This window comes from Acipenser ruthenus, chromosome 15 (genome assembly GCF_902713425.1).
Source record: "Acipenser ruthenus chromosome 15, fAciRut3.2 maternal haplotype, whole genome shotgun sequence".
Lineage (NCBI taxonomy): Eukaryota > Metazoa > Chordata > Actinopteri > Acipenseriformes > Acipenseridae > Acipenser > Acipenser ruthenus.
In genome coordinates, this window is record NC_081203.1 from 3,889,699 (window position 1) to 3,905,915 (window position 16,217).

A 16,217-nucleotide genomic window follows, 5' to 3' on the forward strand; every position below is an offset into this window, starting at 1 on the left:
ACAGCAGTTGTTGTCTTTTGATGGTATGATGTTCCTATTGGGAACAACAGCAACTTCACATACCCTTACATCTTAAACCAGCTCAGGAGCCGAGTCTTCCAATGATTCATCTTTCAAAACAGTGTTTGACACAGTGTTCTGGGTTCTGACTCAAAGTCTATTTATATTTTCTTGGATATATTATTTTTAGGCTGCCCTGGAAAACCATATTGAAATGGTATTCCGAGCACAATATAAAGTAAAAATCAGATTAACATGCATAACATGTTGTAATTAGTATCTGACTCAATTTTATTGACGTTTAAAAAGTCAATAGTCACTATCCTTTACTGAACCAGAACTAATCTCTGCTACAGCTAGCCGAAACTGTTATGTCATCCATTATTTTCAAAACACTGCATTTAGGAATACTAAAACTTACATTTTTCAATGCCTTCAATGTCTTGAAAAAGGCAAAAGAACTGTTACTAAATCCAAGTTCCTTTTAGTATTACTAAGAACTGAGATGGACAACTAAATAATGGATTTATGTAAATGGTATGTAAGTAAAAAAATAAATAAAAATAGTCATGTTAGTTTTATTACCAAACTAACCTGGAAGCATGTTGGTCCTGGCTTTCCAGTTGGGATATCAGCCTGATAATAGACTTTTAGCTCTGGTGCCAGTGCTATAACAGTTTTGATAACCAGGGAAATAATGTCTGACCACACCTTCTTGATGTCAATGCCTTTGGAAGACAGCCTGTACAGAATACTGGAGAAAGTTCTCTTACTCCCTGTGTTCATGCTGTCAGAGTGAATGAAGTTACCGCTATGGACGTTCAGAGAGTAGTTTGTTAAGTGCATAAAAACGTGGTGCAGATTTTTTTGGCTAGGCTCCTGATAGTGCTCTGTGCAAAACCGAGAAAGTCCCTCTTTGGCTATATAGATCTCCAGAGGCTCCAGGGACTTCACCAAGACGTACAGTCGGATGTCAAACTTGAGCTTGTCTATGAGCAGAGGCTTTATGATGTACTCCTGGATTACTGCAGGCTTGTTGTGGGCGCTTCCCAACATTCGGAAATCATTGGGATCTTTAATGAGGTAGATTCCATCCCCCTGGGATCCCCCGTCAGGTTTAACAATGAAAGTAGGCTTCCAGGAGGAGTCATTCTCTTTCGCCATGCGTACCTATGTTGCAACATAAAGGTTGAATTAGTTAATGCTGCATTACCTGCTTTGTGTATGTTTACTGTGTAAGCTTTGATTAGGTTTGTTCTTAACATACTGACAATATTCACAGATGAAAACATGCATGCTTGGCACAATATTTAATTAAAAAAAAACGTGGCTCAAACATATCTGTACAGAGCATAGCTCATGTTACACCATGGTATTTTTATTTCCAAGCATATGGTGCCACTATACAAGATCACAGTATAATAATCTATTCACGAGTATCAAGATAGTTTTGGAATACCAGAACAAAATGCTAATCAACCAGTACGAAGAATCAGTAAAAGATGTCTAGAAAGCATTACCGGAGCGCCAAAGTAATTTTCCCATTTTAATGTTTTCTCATTTTCTTTTCTTTTATGAAAGCTATTATGTTTGTTTGTTTGTAATAAAGATGGGAAACAGATTGCGGATTTATAGTCTCACACTATTCAAAGAGACCAATGCACAATTAAAATCTTGTGTAGTCATACTATTGGTGCAAACCCTGGCTGACAGTCTGTTCCTTCAAATAGAAATGTATTATTATGTATCTGTATCACTCTATATTACTAAATATATAGTTTTGAGCTAGCCTTTATTAGTGTGCATGACAGAAACAGGAATATAATTAATCTGCCAATTAGTCATAGCACTGCAATTAAAATGAACATCCCAGGATCTGAGTCTGTAAATGAAATAGATAGATAGATAGATAGATAGATAGATAGATAGATAGATAGATAGATAGATAGATAGATAGATAGATACAGTATATAACAAAAATAAATGGTAACAGACAACAGAGAAAAAACATATTGTGGCTGCCATCTGTGATCTTCTACAGAAAACAAATGAGAAGATGCAGATACAAGGTTTATAACGGAGGATCTGTTTAAAAGGAGAACCATTTGACTGTCTAGATTTAACTCTCAGATATTATTACCAGCAAGATATTCTGAATAAATGATCAAGTAACTCAATAGCAGGGCTTTCTTTAGCTACAGTAGCACATTCTTCTCTACATTTTCTCTTGGGCTATAATCTTTTCATTTAAAAGAAAAAATGATAGCTGCTGCTAATCAGTATGGGGCTGATTGAAGATCAGGGCTCTATATTTAATAGCGCTAACAGAATTCCTTCTCAGAACAAAAATTGACCTGATCCTTTATTCCACAATGAGAAGTTGTTTCTTGCTAGTTTTATAATAGTTGTATTCCTGTCCAAAATTTGCCTTGGCACTTGCTCTAAAATAGGACTCTTAAGACATCAGAAATGGATGCAGACTTCTTCCCCGAATTTCCTATTAAAGAGTGTTATGAATAAGAACAATCAGGATGTGGTTTTGTAATCCATAGATCATTTTGCAACAAAACTAATGAATGTTATCATATTTTATTAAATATGTCTGTATTATTTAATGTTGAAACTAATTGTCACGTCTGCACAGGTGAAGTTTTCTGAAAAAATGAAACTTTCCCACCTGGTTAAACTCCTTAAAAAAAATAATGACTGAATACTCTATACCTGGCTGAGGGGGATTTTCAGTCATTGAATACCTGAAATGTTAATGGGTTTGAGAATGGCTGTCCATCGGGAACAGAGCTGACATCAGTAAGTCAGTGTTATGTGGAATATAAGGACTAAGTTCAGAACACGCAGGGTGAGAGTCAGTTTCTTTAGAAGATTACTAAAAATGAAGGATGAACCGTGACGATTGTGTAACCAATCAATCGATCTGATTATGAAAACGGAGGATGAGCCAGGGTTTGCTCCCAGAGGACTTGAAAAATCCAATTTGTCAAGGGTCATCGAGAGGCAGGCCAGTGAGAATTCTGAAAGTATTACAGATTGCAGGTTGAAAAGCATTTTAACCTTGCATATTGCCTTTTGGGGATTCATCAGACCTGGTATAAGACTGATTTCTGGTTACCGAGGCCTCTTCTTTTGCTCTATACGAACACGTAACGTCCCCAAGGAGGTACTGACAGAATTGGTCTGCAGTATATATCACTTAGTACTCCTACTTTCCCACACCTATCAGTAAACCTGTTACTGTGCAGTATGTGGGTATATACGTTGTAATCCTGCCAGTAGGCGGAATATTGACATCATCGCCACCTGCTGCACAATCAAGATATTACAGGTGAATGTAAGAAATCCTGGGCAGGCTTGAGGAACATTGGTTGGCCAGTGTGTAGAAGTGCTAAACAGGCCCCTCAATGTAATACGTTAACATTTAGATAAACACGGGCCTTGACACAAGCCGGAGTCAGACTTTCAGTAAATAATAACTTTAAAAACTAAGTAAGTTGAGACTGGATACAAATTCAAATCAACTGCATCGTAAAAGTTGTTTTTCATCTCTTTGCTGCCATCTAGAGTACAGCAAACACTTGGCACCCATCCCATTATGCTGACTTATGGGAAGTAGCAGACAATTGCTCATTGCATACAGTATGATTATATGTGCAGGGGTTAAGCATCTAGGAAAATTAATTTAGCTTTTAACCTGGCAATATTCCATATCAACCAAGCCTTCGTGTGTCAGATTATAATGAGAACATTAGTGGTAATAACTGTCCTTTAAACCAGAAGACTGATACACTTGGGATCTATAACATAAGCAAGCTGTGTTACTACAAAAATGAGTAATTACACAAATACTGCCAATTGATTTTTTTTATTATTATTATTTGTACAGTATATTGGTAATTATTATAATAACCAAGTCACCCTACGACTCAAAAGAGCTTTGGGTAGGCTAGCCTTTCCATGGCCAAAATATGAACGGAGACTTTATTTAAAAGTCTAACAGTGACACAAGTTCCACCCAGATTTGAATTACCCACCAGAGAGCAGAATCTGTCATACAGTTTCATAAAGGGGGGCTTATCAAACACTTGGCACAAACGGCTTGAATTATTAAATTCTGCTACATTCTGCTGTACACTCTCCAGTATGAGTCTGATATGAAGTGACACAGTAGTTACAGGAAGAGCTCATCTTGTTAGGCAGTCGTGATTCAGAATATAATGGCATAAAGCTGCTGCAGGCTCTCGTTTACTGATTAAACCTGCTGAAGGTTAGTTAGACTCAAGCAGCATTTCACATGAACTTTCGATACCTCAGTGCAGGAAAGACAGAAGATGCCTGTTCGGTCTGTGACTGGAGCCCGATGTTTAAGCTTGTGCATCTCTTGTGGGGTGGAGAGACAGACGTCTGAATGGGATTGTGTAGAGGGTTGCATGATGTTACATTTCACTGATGCTGCGGCTACTTTTTTCCATGGTACCCCTTTCACAGGAGTATTAACAACGTGTGGAAAACTGAAAAGCTCTATGATACAGCAAGCACAAATTGTGAGCAAGGTTGAGTTCTTATTAATATTGTAATGTTTCGTTTTTTTCTTACGTGTGGAACATTCAATCCTATGATTCTTTAATATGACTTTCACCTTTTTATTTTTATCAAAGGTCTGCAACTGTGGAGCCAGAAAATGTAAAGAACTGTGCTGGCTTTTTCCACTATGAAATTATTTTTCTTTAAGTTTGTAGAGAACATAATTTTAAGTACATTAGGAGAATCTAAAACGTATGCTTTTTGCTCCATCTTGTGGTTCACCTGAAGTTTTCTGAAATAGCTACAACAGTAACATTATTATTGCTGACAAGTGCATGTAACACGCTGCCATCTGCTGGCAGTACAAGAAACTGATTTAACAATGAAATCAAAACTATGGAATGTCCAGCTAACCTGCACAAGTCCCTCTGTCTAAAACAAGTCAACAAATTAACATTTTTAAATGTAGGCAGAACATTTTAGTCTCCATCACCCATTGTGATCTAGAGAATAATAAGTATGCTTGATTAGTATCTGTTTGATTACAAGGTACTGTTACACTGTGAAGCCCTGCAGTTTCTATAGATTAGCTATGCATTAACTCAGGGCTTTCCAACAAAGGGCTCTTAAGACATGTTTGTCTCCCTGAGTTCCCCAATATGACTCTTGATTTCATAGCAGGGTGTCCCATTCAGGGCTCTTAATGAGTTTGATTGGCAGTCATCAGGAGGAAGTACAGTCAAGATGCAGCAAAACCGATGTTACTGTGTGTTTAAACATGGCGCATGTTTAGCATGCTGAGGCTGTAAAACTAAACAGCGACTGAATATTCAATAACAAAATAACTACAGGTACCTCAGCTGCAAAAAGCTGGAATTCTTCTGGCAGGATCCAGGAACGGGGGTAGAAATTGTATTCTTCAGGAAAGAGCTCATGCATCGTACGCACTGCTCGACTCAGATTTATTTTACGCACCATCTCCATCATGCCTACAAGTTAGTGAAAAAACAAAGAAAAACGTGTTAACTTTACTCCATCTCTTTGTATCTAGTAATACAGCTTCAAACACAGAAGTTACTAAAATACTGATCTGCACAATGAAAAATGACTCAATCGAGGCGATATGAACAAGGTACTTAGTGGAAGGTACAAAAGACTCCCTCAAGACAGCCTTCTGCAAGCAAATTCAGCTCTCATTTTAAGAAAACGAAAACGCTGTCATGGAATTGAACTCAATTAAATTGTATTTTATACATTCTTCATCATAATAACTAACACTCTTGTATGTTAAGAAAAAGATATCTAGACAGCTGACTAGGGTGTTATGAAACTACATTATTCAAATTCCAGACAAGTATCTGCATTCATCACACAATTGCTATAATTAAATGAATAGTAATAAAGCATAAACAAATAAATAAACCAGACATACAGTACATAAATGTTAGAGCAATCTGAATTCATATACACGCACATGCACAGCAGCATTGAGCTTTGAATCTTAAGAGTGGAAAATTTTCATATCAGCACTACTGCATAGCCAGTAGAATTTTCTAAGCACTACATTCATTTTAACAGCAAGATCATTTTCAATATTGGCGACTGCTTTTCTAAATAAGTGCAAAGAACTCACGGACTGCTGTGAGGAATTCTTTTACTGATTAAACCTTTTTTTAGTCCTGGCTAATACAAAATTCTCTCAAGTTATACAGTAACAATGAAAGTGTTATTTCTTTCAATTCGCCTCCTTTAGTTTTCTGATCTGTGCTGGGGATTCCACAGGGAGTGTGGCTATGGCGCTCCCATGAGTAGGGGGGCCAAATCGTGAGAGACTGAGTCACCTCGCCACGCTGCAGGGGCACCTACTGGCCAGGCCCGCAATGATTTACCCTCCAGAAGCTGGTAGCTCGCTGACATCAGCTGTCAAGCTGCCAGGGTGTTAAAAAGTGATTGGCTTGGGGATGGAATCGGAAGACTCCCATTGACCTTTAGTTCTAGGTTGTGGGAAGTCACTGCGGTAAGGGAACATAATTGTACATTTACCTGGGAACTTGTTGACTTGACCTGAGAAGATATTTTCATTGTCATGAAATGACACTCCATGCCAATAAATGTCACAAGGCAGGCGACGGCCCGCGGGAAACTAAACGAGAAAAGGAGACACATTGAATTAAAGATGATCATTGCAAATACAGTTTTCAAGATGGCATACAGGACATAAAGAGTACTGAAGGAAAAAAAAATGAACCATTTACACTTAGAACTGCACAATGATTCTAAATTCTCCAATTTCTACTGAGTGATTCAAATGTGAGGATGGTGGCATCAACTATTTGTATTTTAGGACAAGATGTGACACTGTAGATAACCACGTTTTTACTGCTGAACCTTACATTGAAAGGAAAAGCTATTGCTTAAGCAATGTTTAAAAGCACTATATTAGTTGACAGTCAAAGCTTCATGGCAAACCAGGGTACTGGCAAACCAGGGTACTGTCACGGTAGTGACTTACAATAAATAAGGACACTGATTTGAAACCAGATTAGACACCCGCTGTGCCTTCTAATGAGCACAACAGCTGACTTTGACAGTCAAGGATTTGTAAACCACTTAAAAAAATAACAAAGCTGGTTCACAATCCTATGAAAAGATGTCTCGTGCCAGTTATAAAAGCCAGCAAGGTCAAGACAATAAACTATGAAGAAACATTTTCTTAAGGACCCACTATTGGGGATTTAGATGAAAGCTTCTTTAGTCTTTACAGCAGTACCACTTATTATGTCGGATATATTTAGTGGCTTAGAACTGACATTGCAACACATCATTTCCAAGGCTAAAAGTTTTTTTTGCTTTTCAAAGACAGCTGGAAATGAAGTTGTCTCTATGGGATAAAAAAATTTAAACCCCAGATAATGTACTACTCACTTTACAAAATCATAATACAAAGATGCATGCACTAAAAAACAGATTTGAGTAAACATTCAATGACATTTTCCCATGCACGTTCCTGTGCCGAAAAATTTATCAAATTAAAAAAATATATATTACAAAAACTAGGCCTATTGCTTTTTTGTTTTTATTTACAAGTTCTTAATCGACTTCTTCCATTCTATTGGATCACCCCAGATTGCATTTAATCATTTCCCTTTATGAGGATAAGCCATATGCTGATTGGAACTAAACAGATGGTTCTTTCTGACTTAATAAAAGTGTTGGATACATTATGGGGGGGGACACTTTTCCAGCACATTACAAACCAGTGCATGCATGTAGAGGGTCCGCATAACTGTGTGTGTGTGTATACTGTATAAAAAATACCATAAAAACACTTGTTTCCCCAATAAAGATCTAATTACAGACGGTGTTACAGTCTTCCAGTGAAACCATGTGGAGCAGGTGTGGCAACCTAAATGGGGCAAGGGTGCCATCCACCAGCTTGCTTAAGCGTTTTAAAAACTCTGAGCTAAAAAAATGAACTTTTCCTTCTTATGTTTGTACCACACAATTTACTTTAGGACATTAAGAATTTAAATTAATAAAAACTTCACAAGATTGTGGTAACAAACAATAAACCAACAGTGACAAGGAAGCTTATAATGTTACATACCAGCGGGATTTTACATTGTAGCATGTAGCCTAAATGTGTAGCTTGATGACAGCAGCTAGTTTGATGGAACCCCTATCCCACAATAAAGTTTGGCCAAAATGTGGTGCATTTAGAGAGGGGGGTGGAGTAAAAAACACATTTGAGTTGTTTATTTTTTAACTTAGCATAACCATAAAATAAAACTGGGAGATGGCCTTCACCCCTCTTGGGCTTGGATCTTTAAAAAACATCTTTAAAAACTTGAGATCACCAAAAATGCAAATTAAAGCAACACAGGTCTTCTGGCAGATCTCCTAAGGGCAATAAAGCATTATGTTCCTTAATACTGCAGGATCAATAGTACAGAGTAACTGTAACTGAATGCTTGTGGGGTCAAAGGAGCTGGATCACCTTTCAGGGTACAAATTGTAGGGTTTCACATGACATACACCTTTAGACCAAGGTTGATAGTTTGTACAAATCTACTGTTGTACTGTTTGGTTGCTTAGTGACGTCGCTGCCGCTGCCAGTCCCCTCCTCCCTTTCTGTGGGGGTGTCAGTTATGTTCTTGGAAAGTTATGTAATTTAAAAATATAAAAATAAAGGGGGAGGGGGGTACAAAGTAAAAAAAAACGAAAAACGGTGTCAAAAACTGAAGACATTTCATATAACACCACAGGTGTAGATAAAGTACCTCTTTCCACTTTAGCTGTTTGATGCTTGTCTTTAACGCTTCCAGCGACGTCTTCGCTTTGGAGCTGTCCACGGTGACCGACCTCTTCTTTCTCTGTACTTTACTCCCATCTTCTTTCCCGTGTTGGCCTTTGCTTTGCTCGGCTTTCCCTTGCAAAACCTTCCCGCTCCCTTTAATTTCCAACGCAGCCTCGTTGCTGCTCGGATTCTGTAGCCGCTCGGCAGTGCAAGCTGCGTTCTCCATCTTTTCTTGCAGATTCACAGACGCTACACCCTGCGTGTCGTCTTTCGCGGATTTACTTCTACTTCTCCGCCCAGGATCCAACGGTTTGCCCCTGCTTTTGCTCCTGGTCTTGCTAATAGACTTCCTGCCGCTATCATCTCTGCTTTTTCCGTCCTGGGCGACAGATGTTGCTGCTGCTGATGATGATGATGATGATGACGATGATGACACAGACAACTCCAGTCCTGCCACAACTTCTACATCCTTTTCGGTTTCTTCGCCGGGGAATTGTATTTCTTCCAGCTGTACTTTGACTTTCACATAATGGTCACTCATGCTTAAAAAAAACAAATGATGTCTCTAAATACCGTACAGTTCTTCTTATTGAAATATTTTGGACAAACATAATCTTAAACTAAACACGCACCACTAAATTGTCCCTAGACATCACTCAACTACTTGTAATTGTCTTTCTTTGTTACGTTATGCATTTTTTTAGCCACAAACTTGCTATTTTGCTCCAAATCAATACTATAGCGTTGTTTTTTTGCATTTAACAATAACACGACCTAAATAACTCTTATTTACAATTGCGACTGGTAGTACTACTACGACAGCTCCGCTGCTGTTTTTTCACTATTATAGTATCAGGCTGTTTGCTTATTTAAATACGTATTTATTTGCAAATACCAATTGCTTGCTTTAAAATATAATAACTGTCAACTTTATTTATAGAAATTCAGCTGTTCGGGATTAGCTCTTGTCCGCACCCTGTCAAATCTCCTGTTTCACTCAGAAAGCATTGTTTTGATACCGTTGACAACGCAACCTTACGGAAGCCCCGAAGGCACAGAATTGTAAAGTAGACACAGTAGCATAAGATGGCCAGTGGGCGGCGCTTGTAGCTCAGGTAAATCCTTTGTGCACCGCGTGCAGTCTTCAAGTTCTTTTAAATTGCATTGCATTACTGCCTCATTTGCAGGATGTCGTTAATGTTAATAATGAATCTCTATACTTCTGTAATTATGTAATGAAGAGGCTGGTATAACTCCTTTTGTGGCTCAGATTCAGAGTTGAATCAGGCACAACATAATTGAGCTCCAAGTGGCCATTACTCCACATCACAAAACCTTCACACATTTCAGCACAATTGTGAGTCTCAGCTTGAGAAAGGCCCAGAACTAACTGACAGGTCTGAAGTATGTTTGCAGAGCGTTGAGGGAAAGCTTGCAGGGCCAGTGTCTCTCGCCCTGTTCATTAGCAATAAAATCGCCAACATTAACACCTACATTCCAGTTGTGACCCGCTAAATTGTTTTTAGGGAGAGAGTGTGTCATATCTATCATTTATGGGGGTGGCTATAATGGTAAACATATGCTAGAGCCTCACACTGAACGCTGTGAAATGTGGAAAAAGTGCAAACATTTCTAGACCATCCTCAGTGGTAACAGGCGAAGAACACCCACACATTTAAACCATCCACTTCATTAGGATAATGCTAAACATGTGCAAAAGCCGCATGCATGTCCATGTTCAATTAATTCAAAGCTAGCTGTACTAGGACCAATATAATACATAAATACATTCTCATTAAGATAACTGAATTCATCAGCCAGTCAATGGAAATACGTGTAATAGGATGCATATCACAAGTTCTTACAGAAAACATGACAATCCAAGTTCTTCTTCCCTTAAAAATAAATAAAAATAAACAGCCCAGAACAGTCATTCCAGGTTATATAGGACAACATGAGGTTTTCCCTGATGTCTTATGGTTAAAAATAGAAAGTTCAGTATTTCACCTTTAGATGGCATCATATCATCTTTTGGAAAGGGGTATCATAGGCAATGAAACAAGAGCATAAATCTGCTATTTGCTGTGTGCAGTTTTGAAAGAAACACATGTTATAGTACACATGCATTTACAGTATATGATAGATAAAGTAAGCCATCAGTTTCCATGCCTTACTTACAGGTCATCTCTAAATCTGCACTTCCCAGGTCGTTTAACCTGGAGGGTAAAATATTCTCCAACCCTTCCAAAGCCTCCATCAACCAGCTGTTTCAACTGACATCATGTGCGGAAGTGCAAGTGCAACCTGAAAGCAGGGAATAGAAAATGAGAGCTTTCTTTAGCCTAGCATTGTACCATCTAAAAAGCTTAGAATGTTTGAGCTGCCAAATATTGTAACTGTGAAAAAATAATAATCTTGAAATGAGAAATACTTGTCAATGCTAATGCAGTGAGTTAGCTATTCAGTTTGAACCCTTTCTTGCGTGGCGACCTCATATGAGGATGGATACACAAATTAAGTGTTTTTGGAGTGAATATGGAAAGAATGTGATTTGTTGATTGTTGGGAAAAAAAGATATACCCATACATTTTGGAGACATGAAGTCATTTTTCACGCAAGCTGAATTTATAGACCTGCTGGAGTCTGCAGAGCTTGCAAAATATTTGTGTGGCCACAGAAAAACGCTGCACTTAGTAAATGGGTTTTGCTTTAAACATTGAGCAAATAAACATTTTTCAAAATGCTGAATGTGGAATTAAAGTCGCCTATAATAACACATACATGATAACTCCCAGATGTTTTATTTAGTCTTCCCCGCTTAGACTTAGCAACAGCAACAAACATTTTAAGCTTTTTTTTTTACTTCGTTTTTTTTTTTCATGAATAATGCAGCTAATGAAGTTACCAAGCTAGAGATAAACAACAGACATTCATTTAGAGGCTTGTAAGTCCTGTTTCTTATTTATTTTAGAATAAGTAATGCCTTTCAGAAAATATAATGCTAACAAGTCAGCCTTCGAATAACATGGTCTGTTTAAAACGTTTTCATTTTTTAATTTTTATTTTAAATATGCTAACATTTTAAGTTGGCCTACCTTATCAAAGTTTGATACAAGGCAGGCTGGGCAACATTTTTTTCCCACAATACACTGCTTCTTTTTCATTGATATTTCTTATCATGTCAAGAAAATGACACAAGCATGTGTGAAGAAGAAACTAGTGACTGACACCGGAAGGTGATGGCTGCAGAGGACTGTGACAACTAAAATCAATGTACTCAGTAACTCGAGCCCCAATGCGTGTGTTGAGCATGCTGTGCTGTATCTACCCAGTGCTTATGAACCCTTGTAAAACTGATGATGTATCTATGTACTGTTTATTAGGAAAACATCTCAGTTTCCACACACTATATATTTTTCATGGTAAATCACCTGTATATAAAGACCATGGCGTATATTTTTTTCTCAGGCAAATTGCCCCGTCATACTAAATGTATTACATGGTCAATTCGCCCACAGTGGAATATCCGGCCCCATTAGTCTATAAAGACTAGGGTTGTACTTTATATCTGACGTTGGGTTCTATACTTTGCATCAAAATTACTTTTTATTGTATGGGGCTTTCGATACAGCACTGCTGGCATGGCTTGTTATAGAGTCTCTAGTGGTAAATCAAGCAGCTGCATTACCCCATACATCACAAACAGCTTCACTGAAACAAATGTCTTGATTTGGCAGAGTGGGAGAATTCCATTTTGATTTCGCATTTGCCAGCTCTGCAAATCCTGCAGGAAACAGAGTCAGATCAAATAAAATAAAATAAAAGCTAGACAATGCATTTTGTAGGATTATAATAGCAAGTTTCATTCTCACCAAACCTTTCAGTACATTTTTTTTTTTTTTTTTTCTGAATCAAAAGGGGTGTGTCCTGTATTGGGCCAAGTCTATTTACACAACTCCTATAAGCACCCCTATTGTTCCATTGTATTGCGCTAATCCAACACCAAACCCTGATCTTATAAACGGGAATCCAATAACATGTTTTAACAATTGACCCTGCAGTGTAAATAGCCTTTTCTAATCTATGTAGGTCAACGGTGGCACTGTAGCATCACGTGCGCCAAGCAATACAAGTATACATACACTTACTGTATTATTTAAATACTGTAGCCATTGTGTTACGTCACAGTTTTTAAGATTACCAGGAAACAATGTAAGTCTAATCAGTTAATAAAAAAGCACTGATTGAGATCGATCGACTAGAGCTGTAAACTGCTGTGCGGTTTGGTTCTGAAAAATCACGTTCCACACAGTAAAACCTGTTTCAGATTCAGAAAGTATTGCCTTTTTTTACGATTCACTTGTTAGCGGTGCACGCCTTCTGGTCTCGGCGGCACCACAGCACTGTACTGCTACAGACCTGCTGTAAGAATCAGTGATCCTGAAAGACTTGCAGTGTTTGTCTGTTTCAAACACGTGATCCAACTTCGCTCCAATGGGAAAAGCTGCTGGCTCCGATAATAAATGATCTGTGTGTAATCACATTCAAAAACACACCAACCCCCCTGCCAAATACAGAAGAGGGGTCATGGTTGCCAATCCGAAGAGAGGATACAATTATCTATTTTTTACTCAGCTCTGATACGTTGTTCATTTTTCATTCTTTGGACTTGTAAACTTAATTGCGCGAATTCAGTTGTTGCGGTTAGAAGCTGCAAGTTGTACAAAAGGGCACACTAGGTGGTGGTTAGGGGATCAGAAGAAAAAGAGGCGCCCAAATCAATCTTTTGTGGTGGTGTATGGATGGATCCTGGTTCTGTGCTAGCACTAGATCGCATCGCAATGGGCACAGACGCGTTAAACACGTTTCCGATGATCAGTTCTTTTATTGCACCAGGGAGTCGAGGATAAGAACGCGTTCGTATTAGCTGCTGTGATCCGTTTATTGTTTTTTTTAACTCGTATTGCCACTGCCGATGTGCTGAGCGCGGTTCCGATTGAATGATACAGTTAGGACTGAAACAATGCCGGTTCGGAATAGATACGATCTGGTGGACGATGCTGGGGACTCGAGAGTTCCTTTGCATAACGAAGAGGCTTACCAACATGGGATCAATTTTCAGGCTAAGGTGAGGTTTAGATACAATTCTTTCCCTAAATGCACCCGGCGCTGTACCGCTGATGTCACTCAGACATTTTCAGTTTTTTTTTCTAAAGATTCCTTTGTTTATATTTGAATCAATGGTTGATACTTGTGGGAAACGAACACGATTTGCTTGGCACTACCCACAGGTAAACCACAGCCTGATTCATGACATCATAGACCGGTCAACTGATACGCTGCTGTGTTTAAAATTTGCGGTGTTTTTTTTGTAGGAATAACACCCCTGGAATTAAGGTATTGATGTTTGGAAAATACTGGCAAGACAAATACATTGTGTCAGTTTTTACTCAGGGAAGTTGATGTGAATGTGACATTGTGTTTTTATTGCTGCTATAAATGGTTCTCTTTCTGGCGATAAACAGAAGGAAAAAAAAGGTTGTAACAAAATGACAAATTAAGCACACTGTATCTGGAATTAGGGTAAAGTGCAAATATTAATAGAGGGGAGAGAATATCAGGTGACAGGGAGTGTGTAATTCTGTCTAGTCAATCTGATGGAAAAATGCCTTATGAATCGCCATGAGATCCCATATGGAACAGCATCGTTAGCCTTACTATCATTTGTTGTTGATAACATTACTTTGTATGCTGCTACACTATACGGTTTATTTACATGGGTCTATAATAGACCTGCGACAGTACAGTAAAATAAATCTTGGTTTTGACTGCTTGTTGAATTGATACATTTCAGACATAAATGATGAAAATGCATGTGGCAAAAGAAGCTAAAAAAGAGGCTTACAGGTTTTACTATGTGCTTGTGGAAGCATTTAAATAAAGAAAATACACTTTGCCACAAACAGATTACAGAGAGTTGTATGGTTTGTGTATTTTGTTTCCTGTGCATTACATTGAAGATATCATGTGAAACAGCGGCATGTATAGCCACTGGTAAGGATGGAAACTGTAATGCCCTATATCACAGCTCCCGAGTTTACAATGGGATACTAGGATTACATGCTAAGGATATAAGTAAAGAGGTTTTGTGCATGTGCCAAAAAAAAACAAAAAAAAAAACGCCAAACACTGACAATGGGACAGGACAACCATGAGACTTCAGTGTGACAAGTATACCCTCCAAAGTTGCCCATAGAGTCGTCATTTTTTTAGTCTGTTCCATAACTAACATCAGCCAGTTGTGCAGTCTCGGACACACATCTTGGGTACCCCCAATCACACTGCCTGCCGTCAGCCCTCTATTAAAGGCTGTCAGATCTGAAACAGGGAGATGCAGGTTTCATGTATTACACAATACCTGTCGGGTAGGGCTTCTGTTTGCATAGCAAACTAATCAGTCATGCGAAGGACAGCCCATTGACACAACTCCCAGTTTATGATAGAGATTTTTTTCTTGTTTGTATCACTATCAGGAATCATTTAAGAGGCATGCCGGGTAAGCCTTGGAAACAGCCATTCAATTAGTTTTTGAAAGCCGTTATTATTGTGCATCTAAAATATAAATTCCGATTCCTTCAAAGGAATTGGAATTGGAATTGATTTTATAAAGGAATTGGAATTGGAATTGAAAAACAGGAATGGATCCCAACCCTGCTTGTAAAATGCTTTCAAGTTTTTTCAAGTCAGTCATATCATGTCCCTATAATCATTATCACGTCTGTTGCATTTTCACAAAACAGCCTGTAATGTGACACAAAATGAGACACAAGTCCATAACCCATTTGAAAATCAGTAGGCTCATCATTTGAGACACATTCTTTACCACCGTCAACATTGCTGTTATAACCTGAGTACATTGTCAGAAAACAAGCTGAAACTTGGTAGAAAGCCAAATGGATTGGAAGTTTCTAAGTGGGTCAAAATCTGAAAAGGTGCCGTTGCCCGTCATCAATAACCCTGATCTGTTTGATTTGCAGTACGTCGGGAGCCTGGATGTGCCAAGGCCAAACAGCCGTGTGGAAATCGTGGCTGCAATGAGAAGGATCAGGGTAAGCTGACTTGAGAAAATAATAAAGCGCTACGCTTTCATTTGATCTTTTTGACTTTCATCACTCTGGAAACATAAATATCAGAGTACTCTGTAATTCAAATCAGTACAAGCAATGTGTTTGATCCCGTGCACAGTAGTTCTTATTATTGATGCATTCCACTGGAACAGCATTACATATTTTAGTAGTGGTGTCATTTTACTATCTTCATGTGCACTCTGTATACACTCCATGGCCATTTTATTAGAACACATCTACCCATTTGGATTAGGCAT

The 16,217-nt window shown here is 38.3% G+C and overlaps 2 protein-coding genes across 2 annotated transcripts in view; one reads left to right on the forward strand and one right to left on the reverse strand.

The window, feature by feature from the left end:
* LOC117421885 (tubulin polyglutamylase TTLL11-like) overlaps positions 1-9,934 on the reverse strand; it is a 37,536-nt gene extending 27,602 nt beyond the window's left edge. Inside the window, exons 1-4 of the mRNA XM_058986902.1 lie at positions 8,817-9,934; positions 6,580-6,679; positions 5,392-5,525; positions 595-1,170 (exon numbers count right to left, since the gene is read on the reverse strand). Coding sequence (XP_058842885.1) covers positions 595-1,170; positions 5,392-5,525; positions 6,580-6,679; positions 8,817-9,374 — 1,368 coding nt within the window. The 5' untranslated portion in view covers positions 9,375-9,934. The remainder of the gene's footprint in view (positions 1-594; positions 1,171-5,391; positions 5,526-6,579; positions 6,680-8,816) is intronic.
* A 3,417-nt stretch (positions 9,935-13,351) lies between these two features.
* Positions 13,352-16,217, forward strand: part of LOC117422716 (carboxyl-terminal PDZ ligand of neuronal nitric oxide synthase protein-like) — a 49,072-nt gene continuing 46,206 nt past the window's right edge. The window contains exons 1-2 of the mRNA XM_034037989.3: positions 13,352-13,961; positions 15,871-15,942. Of these exons, the coding sequence (XP_033893880.3) occupies positions 13,857-13,961; positions 15,871-15,942 (177 nt within the window). The 5' untranslated portion in view covers positions 13,352-13,856. The remainder of the gene's footprint in view (positions 13,962-15,870; positions 15,943-16,217) is intronic.